Below are 12,120 nucleotides of genomic sequence, written 5' to 3'. Positions count from 1 at the left end.
TTTTATTTATTTCAAGGGTTTTGGTTGAGGAGATATTTATTAAAACTTTTTAATAAACATGAGGATTAATATTTAATCTTAATTAAATATTTTGAGTTGGGATTAAGGGTAGGAAATGATGGGATTAGCCTTTAATTAAAATTAAAGAAGGATTAGAAGATTTTGGAAAAGGTTAGTGGTCTTAAAGAAATTGGCCAAGTTTTGAGCAAAAAATAAATTTTTTATTTATTTTGGATTTTTTGGTCAATTTATTAATTAAATAATTAATAAATAAGAAAATAATGTTTAAATAAGATTTAAATATTTTTGGGAGGGATTCCTTAATTAAATATTTTTAATTAAGATGAAGGGATTTAATAGCATAAAAATTAATTAATTAATTAATTAATTAATCAATTAATAAATGATGATGTCATCAGGACTTTTTTAGAGAATAAAAATACTTTATTTTCTAAAGGTTTTTAGGTGTCTACACCTACAACCATACAAGCAAACTTCATTTAAGAGTTAGTGATGCAAAAAAGCTAAAGCAACATATTTATAGGCCCTATGAAATCGTTAGGACGATTCATGGTTGCATGTGAATTGGAACTTCTAGAGCAAAGTAGGATTCGTAACATTTTTCCATGTTTCTTGCCTAAAGAAAACATTGAGTCAACACAAAGTTGCATCTCTAGAGTTACCACTATTAAAATAAAAAAGGGAAGGAAATTGGCATTAGTGCGTGAAGGTATTACTGATTGGAGGGAGAGGAAGTTGAGAAATATGATGACTTAGGAATATATAATTAAATGGAAAGGCTCACTTGATAAGGATCCTACATGAGAAGGCCAAGAGATTATGCAACATCCTAGTTTGTGATTGCTAGTGGAATAACAATCTAGGCTAGGGAGGACTGTAATGTCCACTCTCGTTTAGTTTAATTAATAATAATCAATAAAATTGGTAAAGCCTTCATGTGAATTAAGTTGCCAAAGGCTACGGCAATAATTTAATAAAAGGGGACAATCAAACCCTAAATCACTTAAGTCCTATTTTCCAGTCATTGATGAGACCATTTTGAGTTATACATGATTTTACTTGGCAACTTATTCATGGGGAGATTTATAATAAATGATAATCTTAATGCTTAAGCCAAGTCACTTACAAGATGGAGAGATTTCTAGTGAATGGTAATCTTAATGCTTAAAACAAATCACCTAAAAGCCAAGATTTATGGAGGAGTTATGTTGTTTTTTGGAGAGTCTTTTCTAGAGGGTTGATGGCAATTAGAAGGGTCATTATGCATCTTGGTATTTTATATGTTGTTCTCTACAGGAAGCATCTCGATATTGTTCAAACGAAACCCTTAGAAAATCCAAAGCTTGGATGCATTCATAAGCTCTCATGAAATGCTCACCCGGCTATTTACAGGAAAAGCGATGTGGACTGCAACCTGAAGTAAAATGATTTGTCCATACGCAAGATTTTCTATGTTCATTTCAACACTAATTGGTCTATCCAAATATCTTAGAGGGTAGCGATTTCATATTCATCAAACATTCAAGGTGAGAAGGAACTATAGTTGGCATCTATAGTCTAATATTCAACATAGCTTGTAGAAAATCTAGTAATAGTACTTGTCAAGTTTGCAATAAAACTCTACACTTTAATTTATGGAAATCAATTCCTAGACAACCAAGTTTTAAATTCATAAATAGTTATATTACGAGTCAAATAAAGGTGTCACATGCAATTGTATGGTTGCATTTAGGATCAAGGATTGTCTAAGAAAATTTTAAAGGAACTTTCTTATTTGTTCAAAAAGGATCATTTCATTGTCAAGGACATAAGTCTTCTATATTGGTAATCCAAGGTGTCCACAAGCAACCTTTGTTGGTTTTTTAAATCATGGCTCACCCATATAGCAACCACTTCATGAGGAATTAATGTCACTGCTCAAATATTCCCTTAACAATTTCAGACATCCAAACCCATCCAAATTGCAATTATATATATTATAGTTGTAAGGAAACAAAAATTATCGATCAAACCCTCCTTTTTGTAAATAAAACATTCATTGTTTACTATAGAGTTGTTATTAATCATTACCTAGTTTTATAGAAATCAACAATATTGAAGAATTGTATAGCTTTGCATTTATGCAAAACTTGGCAAATTCACCGATAAGTCAAAGACTTGAGTTTTTTTGGTTAATGACATTTACGATTTTTACTCATAGATTGTAGTATTACCAGTCCAATAAAGTTGTCACATGAAATTATATGGTTGCATTTAGGATCAACGATTGTCTAAGAACTTTTTTAAGGAACTTTCTTATTGTTCTAGAAAGGTTCATTAATTTCATTGTCAAGTACATAAGTTTTCTATACTGGTAATCCAAAATGTCCATAAGCAACTTTTGTTGGTTTCTTAAATCATGCCTCACCCATATAACAACTGCTTCATGAGGAATTAATAACATTACTCAAAGGTTCCCTTATCAATTCCAAACATCCAAACCCATCCAAATTGCAATTATATCTATCATAGCTGTGAGGAAAATGTTTTGTTTATCAATCAAACCCTCCTTTCCGTAAATAGCACATTCACAATTTACTATAGAGTTCAATTTGTAACAAGGATCCTTCATCCATAGGATTCCCATCATGAAGAAAAATCAAGGGGAAATTTAATCATAGAGTGATATTATAAATCTGAGCGAATGTAGTGTTCAATTCTGGAATCAAAGTTTAAATATTACAATCCCTGTGATCATTGGCTATTCAGTTTTTGGATTCATCAAACATCCAAGTTATTAATCATCGCCTAGTTTTATAGGAATCACCAGTATTAAAGAATTGTATACCTTTGCATTGATGCAAAACTTCTCAAATACTCACCAATATTTAGTATTCTAATATTTTGCTGATTCAATAGTAAGTATTTAGTATTTGCAGTTTTGTTAATATACTTATACATCTTTTCATTACTAGCATTTCAAGTACTACCCACAACATCTTTGTTACCATCCCATTGGCATCCCCAAACTTAGGCTTTGTGTTCCCCTTTTCCCAAAAACATGTCCCGATAGGTAATGGAACATTCGTTTATCTCCTTTTTGTTGCATATAGGATTACAAAAACTCAAGACTGGCATTTCCTATGTACTCTAAATTGCATTAAAGTTTGATGAACAAGATTTAATACCATTTTTATCAGGATGGAGGTTGACCCACACCTAGTTGTGCCAAGAGAGGGGACACAACTACAACAAACTCCTAAGACTAGACCCTCTACCTCTAGACTATTAGGCTATTAGCCATTAGTGTTCCACATGAGGATGCCATTTTGTAACCAATCTACATTTAAACATATCCAGATTCAGTTAGATGCATCTCTCATTAAATTCTGCAAAAAAAAATACATTTCTAATTAAATTTAAACAAAGTTTCATGTAATCTAGCCAAAACAATTGCCAGCCTTCATGAGTTATTGTTTTGGCAGGTTTTTCAACTAGGTGCCTTTGTATTATTATGCTCGATAAACTTAAATGCCTCCATTCATATTATATCTGCTGACCATAAAGGCTTGATAGAATATTTTTACTAATATAATTTCTTATGCCAAATAGTCCCATTCTATAAATATATTGTGCCTTTCACAACAATAATCAGCTCGAACGCAATGCAACGATATTCTTAAGTTATACCTTCTCCATAGTGACTCATGTCACCAAACATAGGTTAAACTCCCAGACTCTTGTTATGCCAGCCAAAACTTAATTCTGAATAAAAAAGATCTCCGGAGATACAGTTATTCTGGCATTATCAAACATCTTAGAATAGCTCAATGAAATCATTAGTTTGGAAAACAATAAATACCTCTACTTTGAAACTAAAAATATGAAATCAGATCTCCACAGTGTTCATCATACATCCAAATGAAAAAATTGTATCTCTTCTTCTACCTAGGGCAGGTCTCTCAAGAATATCTCTATTTCTCCAAGTTTGTCTGTCTTCAAATAAAGACTTCACAAATTTTCCTATCAAATCTCCCAACCAAAGATGAAGCGCAATGGTAAATCTTTAAGAAAAACTCACTAGCAAAAGCACTCAAGCTCTCCAAGAGAAATAACAAACCAAGCATATTCTAGATGAGCCTCTCATCGTTCTTTTGTAGCCCACTGCAGAGACTCTTGACTTTCCCTCTACTTTGTCTCTTGATTTTCGACATTTGTTATTTTATAGCAACATAAATTTAAATTTTTTAATTAATTTTTACTGCCCAAATGAAGGGGACATTACACCACTAATAACATAAATAAATCTATCAAATGACAATTTTGAGCCTTCCAACAGCAGTAACCAAGAGAATGAATCTTATATTATCACATGAAAAAAAATCAGCTGCAACTAACTGTTTTCTGCCCAACATAATATCGGCTGATGCTAAACAACAAAGATCCAAAATTTGTCAGGCAAACATCATCTGCTTTGCACAGCATCAATTTAGTTTCCTGCCACTCGCCTGACCACAACAATACATCCACATCTATTGCTTATAATAGTTCACAGCAAAACCAAAAACTATGATATAACTTCCAATGCATGTATTAAAGGGACATCTTCATTTACTTCAAAATAAATACAACTAAAGAAGTGAGTATTCACACAACTGCACCTTTCTTCAATTAGATGCCTAAGACATCAATTCAATTAGTCTTCACTCAACGTCATTTTGTATGTATACTGTTCACCCTGAGCTCCGGGTATGTGCTCTGAACTTCTGACTCGAACAGCATAGCAAGCTGCACAACCACGCTATATAGTTAGCCAATCACTTGTTTTAAACATCTATGCCCATGTGTAACTTAAAGTTTCATGAATGCCAACGACAAGCATTGATAAAAGATTCCAGTTAGCTCTCTCAACTATCCTATTTGACCAATAATAGAATGCAGTTTCATATTCAACATAAAGTCCCTTTTATACTATAACTAACCACTTTAAAGAAAGATATCTCACACCAATAGCAAGAGATTTAAGACCGTGCAATAAGGCAATACTGCAAGATACACGCAAAGGAATAAAAATTCATAAATTTCAGTGCTGCATTATTTGCCAAGGTACAACTTACAAGGAATATTTGTAATGTCACTCTATAAAAGAAAATTAAGAAAAGGGGCCACCAGATATGCATACTGAATTGACTTAAGATATAATTTTGTAGTTCACTGATTTGTACATAATTGCCTTTCAATTGTAATTTATCATAGTGAAAAGGTTTTTGCAAAATAAAGTGAGGGGGTATATCAAGAAGCATCCATAACCAAAAATATCAAAACACATTCAGCCTAACATTAAAAATAAGGCCCTTAACCAAACAAAGAACCGGATTTCAAGCTAGATAAGCAAGCCACACATATATCCAAAGAAACCTAAAAACTTGAAAGGGAAGATAAAGCAAAAGAGACCAAATCTGTTTCAACCTCTTAAAAGATTTGATCCTAAAAGGATTAACTGATCCATTTCTTCTGCCTGAACCTCTGCATTCTCTTGAATAGATAGATCAATTGCACTCAAGACACAATGATCACACAACGTATTGATTCCAACCCAGCCTTAGACCCCAGTCTGTGGGCAGTGTTAAGATTTTGAGGAATTTTGTCAGATTCCAGTCTGCACACTTTCTAGACCACTTGAGAACGTAGAGTATCATTGGGGAAGAATTCTGAGATCTTGTTCTCAAGTTGAGAGCGCTTTGGAATTTCAAAATTGCCTCAAATTGTTGAAGAAAAAAGATAAGTTCATGCATACCCTCACAAATTTCCATCAAAAACCATTCAAAACTTCATCAGAATTAGTTTCCTCATTGCAAGACTGTATAAAGTCACCTATATGGGACTATCCAAATCAGATACACGTGATCAAGAAAAGGGTTCTATGAGCACATCAACAAGCTGCACATTCCAAGGAGCCATGGCCCATTGTTCCTCACAAAATTACAACCTCCCATTGAACTATATTAAACCATATATAAAACTCTATCCAGTAACAAAATAGGAGGAGCTTCAATATCTTTCTAGAAAGCTTTCATCAAAGTTGTGAAATCATCAAGAACAAGTTGTTTCCAACCATTTGCAGATCAAACAGCCGCCTCTGAACTCCACTTTCATTACTTGGATATTGTAGTCTTTAAGGGTCATGATAAGTTTCTCTTCAGTCAATTCCAAATGGGAATCCCACAAATCAAAGGAAATTTCCTCATTCCAAGACACTCCATCATTGACTACCTTCTCCAAGTTTTTAGCATTTGCAAGCCCTTTCTTTAACATTTCAGAAGCAAAAAGAAAAGATAGACGAAGATTCACAAAATTCCCTACAGTTGCAATATAGATTGGAGGCATTTTTGCACACTGAAAGCATCATTTTTGCAACAATAGACCAAACAAGAATATCACGTTTGAAGTCCTCAATTCGAAATTTGGTAGCAGAAATGAAGTCAAATAATGGAACAAAACCTGAAATTTGAATGGCGACCAATAGCATTGCGTTAGATCAAAGTTGCATGGACAAGGATATGGATACAACATTGGATACTAATATGAACAGTTTTTATGACCATTATAGATACGGCTGGCTACAACATTTATAAAAATACATACACATATTTAACACAAGATTTTCATTACTTCAAAAGCAATATGGACACAAAATTTCTCCATAAATAACTATAAGTTGATACAATTGACAAAATGCAAAAAAAAGTAGAGTTGCATTGAAAGATAACCCAAAAAGATGGGTCATTGAAATAAAAAAAACTTTTCGCATATCTTTCTAATTTGGTTTAGGATTTGTCTATACCAACAAAATTAAAAAAAGGTTGCATGAAAGGAGTTATTTTAAACTAAATTTTAAAAAATTTATGCCAAATTTTAGAAAAGTCAAATCACGCAGTACCATACATGATAGGAAAAACAAGAATTTATGGGTATCTGTGAATTCAATATCTAATGCATATCTGATTTGTATTAGATATGGGGATACATACCCTTGGGGATGGAAAAAACATATCCAGCTACTTTGTGTTGGATGAATAGTTCTGAGACATGCTATAGAATCTGCAAGTCAATTTTTGACTCGGATTAACCATATAGACTCAACAAGTTTTCTTTTGACTTTGACTCACTTGCAGTAGATCAGGCTGTTAGCATGAATGAAGTATTGAGAGAATATATGTCAAAGGGAGAGATTGTTGAGTGGTTGGCACTTACATTGATTGCTTATGTGTTGCATTCATGACTTGGTCTGTCATTGATGCCAACATATATGTATTCTGATTTATGTCAGACAGTGTTGCAGTACATCGCAGAGGCAGATTTAATCAGCGAGGATGGAGTATGAATAGTTAAGTAATGCAGCATTATATTCATGTTCAGGGATGTGTCTAGATGCTACATCTATGTTCGCGGAAAGTTCTTTAAAGGATTGAATGAGTTACAACTGGATATGTGAAGACTGCTGCAAGCCAGTATGTAGGAAACAGTTTACTGGTAAACCAATTGTATCTGGAAAGCGAGAAGGAATTCAGTTAAGCGAACTTGGATAGTGATTGAAGACATGTTCATGATGATATGTTTGAGGTAGCAGAATCTAGAGATTATTCTCTAAAGGTCACTAAAGAGTATAATGTTTGATATATGATGGAAGTATTGTCATTCATGTCAAAGTCGATCAGAGAGATTGATGGACAAATCGTCATGATGTCTAAGGTACAATGAAATGAATAATAAAATGACAACTATATAAGAGTGGATACATAGAAATATGCTGGCAGAGTTGTGATTGAAACAACAATTGAAGCAATTACCCTAAGAAGATGAAAATGGTGAGTTCAGATATATGAAAAAGCAATATTTATATAAATACACTTGAGCAGATAAGAAATGGAGATAAGAAGACCAAAGAACTGTAATTTCCAGAATTGTTATTGACGACAGTTCAATAGGGAGATGATGACAAAAGTGTGCAAATAAAATCAAAGAACTCATAGAGAAATCAGTTTATGAAAGTATGTGAATAACATAGAGAATCTTTAACAGGAGCCAAAGTACATGTCAGAATCATGAAGAAATGACATCCAGGAGGTCCAAATAAAAGTTTTGTTTGATAGTAGTAAAAAGCTCAGAAGAAGTTAGACCCTCGTACATAAGATGACAACAATGATTTTGTTAGAAACTACAATTGAAACAATTGTTATGTTGTCATTGATGTCAAACCTAATGGTAAGAGAGAGTGTCAAACCTACTGGAGAGACACTTACTAACAGTATACAGTGTCATATCTGTTGATTGATGAAGAGGATTTGAAAATAAGAAATAGCAAGGTGAGCTAGTGTTGATGAGTGATGGAAAGTTAAGTATCATAGAATAACAATGGCACTTGATAAGTTAGTCCTTAACAAGATAATTTGTTGTTCAATCAATACATAAAGTGAAGAAGATGGTTAAAATTAATGTGTGAGAGAAATGACAAGAGTTGAGTTAAACTCTAAGCTTGACCGAGTATCAATATTGGTCGGTCAATAAAAGATATGAAGCAGACGATTAAGGAACTTAAGTTCAAGCTGAGTGATAGTTATTGCCGAGAAAATGTGTCAAGAAGTGTTAGTAGCGATGGAGCATAGTAATGGTCGAGCGAACCTGTTGATGCCGAGTGAGATAGTATAGTGTATGCCGAACTACACAGTGATGACCGAGTAGAACACAGTGATTGCCGAGTAACAACAAAAGTTATAGTTTGCAAAATAATCAAGATTGAGGCCGACACAGTTGAACTTTCGGATTAGTCAAAGCACGTAGATGATAAGGATTGATGAGCTAGCATATTTAATGCACGATGAGAGTTTCTTAAGCGATCAAAGGAAAGGATTTCATCAAGTTTCTACAAGGAGGAGAACAAAATGATGGAAGGATTTGATGAATCTGACCTAACCCTAAGATCTATGGTGATGTTTAAGCGACAAAAGATCAAAATTACCTATTTAAGGAGGCATAAGAGATGTTTTCTAAGGTGGGTTCATTGTTGATTGGCGATTTTAAGAAGCTGTGAAGAGCAAAGCAACAAAAAAGAAGTGCAAAGAATTTGATGAAGAGTGATTGCTTGAGGAGATGCCAAGTAGATCAGTGATGGAGATATGAATGGAGGCCAGTCAATGAACCAACAAATGAATGTATGGAGATCTAAATTTGCAAAGTGAGTTGTATTCTACAAATCAAACCTATTGTTACATTCTAACCATTGTGGCGGTCAAAATCCTTTAATCAAGGTTGACCTAACAGTCATTTTGTAAATCCTTAATCAAGGTGACATTCTTGTGTAATGATCCAAAGTCCTCTAACAAGGTCACTCATAACTATATGATAAAATCCTTTAACAGAGTCACATTTAACAGTGTGTTGTATAACCTTTAACAGAGCTGGCCCTTAACCGAGTTCACTTCAAAAAAGTGAAAAATTGGTAGCATGTTAATTGGTGGTTTTTCCCAAATTAGGTTTCCACATTAAATCCTTGTGTCAAAATGTAATTTACATGTGTGGATGTTATTTTATGCATGCAAGAATTTTCAGTAGTTTATTTTACTGGCTGTCGACACATCGGAAACAAAGAGTTCAATAATTGCATGAAAAGTTGATTTGTCGATGATAAGCTATATAGACAGAGTTGTTTTATGAGACTGATTAAGTTGTGTGAAGCTATTGAAAGTTGAATTAGTGCATCTGGACTTGAGGATAACCGATGCACCCCTATCCCCCCTCTCTCAGTTATTCTAAATCATTATAACAATTGGTATTAGAGCACAATTGCTTGTAAAGAAAGTTTGAAGGACTCAAGCTAAAGATCAAGATGTACAAAAGAGAGATCCCTAAGTTGCACAAGGAGAACTTCACAACATGGCAAAGATTGATGAGATTGCACTTATCTGACATTGGAGATTCCACATCATACTACCTGGACAATGAATACATTGAGGTTCTTAGACCCATGACAATTGAACAAATGAAAGAAAAGTAGGAGCACAACCAAATAATGATTGAACTTGCAATAACCCAAAGTTATGTTGAATTCAAAGATGTGAAGGAATGCACTACTGCAAAGCTTTTATGGGACAAGTTGGCAAAAATTCATGGAGGACATAAAAATTTGTTGAGAGCTAAAGCAAAAAGCTTGAGAGGAAAATTTGACGACATGAGTATGAAAGAAGGTGAAATTGTTGCATAGTATTGTGGTCGAATCAAAGAAATGGTGAATGCTATCAGAAGAGTTGGAGGAGACATATCTGATGAGACTGTGATAAGTAAGGTATTGAGGACTTTACTTCCTATCTATGCAATTAGAGTATCTGCAATTCAAGAACTAAGATGTACAATTGGTAATGATCAAACCTTGGATAGTCTAATTGGTACATTCACTATATTTGAATTGTCAAATTTTGATAATTATTCCACTGTTAGTGTTGAATCTACATTTAAGGCACAATTGACCCTTGATGGATCTAAGAAAACAAAGAAAAGCAAGTATGTAGAAAGTGACAGTGGATTTGATGATGATCTTGATGAGCTTGAAGCACAATTGACCAAAAGACTACCTAAAGGAAAAGACAAATGCAAAGGTGAACTACCTAGTATCTGTTTTACATGTAACAAAGTTGGTCATATTGTTGCCATATGTCTTGACAGAGATGAGCAAGAAAGGAAAGATTTCAAGTACAAAGGAAGGAGAGACAATAGAGGTAATAGAGACTACAAGGATAAAGGTACAAAATCTTGTTACATTGCTGAAAAAGATAGTTCTAATAGTAATTCTAATGATCACGATGAATAAGTTGTTTATGTTGTAATGAAAGATGATTTTGATGAAGATGGGAAAACTACATTGATTTCACATGTGAGTAAAAATGATAGATGGATAATTGATAGTGGTTGCTCAAATCATATGACTAGTGATACAAATAAGTTTGAGAAGTTAGAACATTATAATAGAAGTACTGTTAAGTTTGGTAATGATGCACCATGTTATGTGAAGGGTAAAGGACCAATCAAATTGAATGATAAGATCAAATGTGACAATGCATATTGGGTTGATGGTTTGAAATATAACTTGTTGAGTGTGGCACAGTTGATAAGTTCAAGCTACTAAATTGATTTCCAGAACAAGAAGGCAAAGATTTATGATGTTGCCGGTGAACTAGTTGGAAGTGGAGAGCAAACAAGAGGTAACTTGTTCTATCTAGACCTATCTGAAGATACTTGTCTATATGCACAATGTGAAGATATTTGGTCATGGCATAAGAGGTTGTCATGTGAACTTTGATAATTTGATAAGCATTAGTAAGATGAAAAGAGTTAGCGGATTACCAAGATTAAGCAAACCTTATAACGTGGTGTGCAAACAATGTCAAATGGAAAAAATGACAAAGTCAAGTTTCAAGAGCAAGACCTATTCTTCTGATGAAATTATTACAGACAAAGATTCAGGTGTAATGACAAGAAGAAATTTGAGGAATGCTACATGCTTATTATGTGTGTTTGAGCCTAAATTTGTCAAAGATACTTTGGAGAATGAAGATTGGAAAGAAGCAATGAATGAAGAAATTGAGCAAATTGAGAATAACAAGACTTGGACATTGGTACGCAGACCAAAGGATAAGAATGTGATTGGAACCAAGTAGGTTTTCAGAAACAAGCTTAATGAGAAAGGTGAAGTCACAAGAAATAAGGGAAGACTAGTTTGTAAGGGATATGCACAGGAAGGAGTTAACTATGGTGAGACTTTCGCCCCAATTGCAAGGTTGGAGAGAACTTTTCTTGCATATACTACTTACAAAAGATTCAAAGTATATCAAATGGATGTAAAATCTGCATTTTTTAATGGAATTCTAGAGGAAGAAGTCTATGTTGAACAACTTGAAGGATTTGTTGATCCGAGCAAAAAGAATATGGTATGTAAGTTACACAAAGTTTTATATGGTTTAAAGCAAGCCCCTCGAGCATAGTATGAAAGGTTACATAATTATTTGGTGAAAATTGGTTTTGCAAGAACTAATTACAATAGCAATCTATGTTTGAAGAGTGAATCTG

General features: G+C 33.6%; 1 protein-coding gene across 9 annotated transcripts in view; it reads right to left on the bottom strand.

Moving 5' to 3' along the window:
- Positions 1-4,342: 4,342 nt before the first annotated feature.
- Positions 4,343-12,120, bottom strand: part of LOC149536356 (Translin family protein) — an 84,671-nt gene continuing 76,893 nt past the window's right edge. For 5 of the 9 annotated variants that reach the window (XM_089804544.1, XM_089804546.1, XM_089804547.1 and 2 more), the window contains exon 7: positions 4,343-4,788. In XM_089804544.1, coding sequence (XP_089660670.1) covers positions 4,697-4,788 — 92 coding nt within the window. In that variant the 3' untranslated portion in view covers positions 4,343-4,696. The remainder of the gene's footprint in view (positions 4,789-12,120) is intronic. The other 4 variants (XM_089804545.1, XM_089804548.1, XM_089804551.1 and 1 more) reach the window with 1 other exon arrangement.

Source organism: Cupressus sempervirens, chromosome 10, assembly GCF_028749045.1.
Source record: "Cupressus sempervirens isolate cs-2001-9-10 chromosome 10, ASM2874904v1, whole genome shotgun sequence".
In the NCBI taxonomy this organism is placed as follows: domain Eukaryota; kingdom Viridiplantae; phylum Streptophyta; class Pinopsida; order Cupressales; family Cupressaceae; genus Cupressus; species Cupressus sempervirens.
The sequence above is the reverse complement of the archived record's forward strand: the minus strand, read 5'-3'. Positions and strand labels throughout refer to the sequence as shown.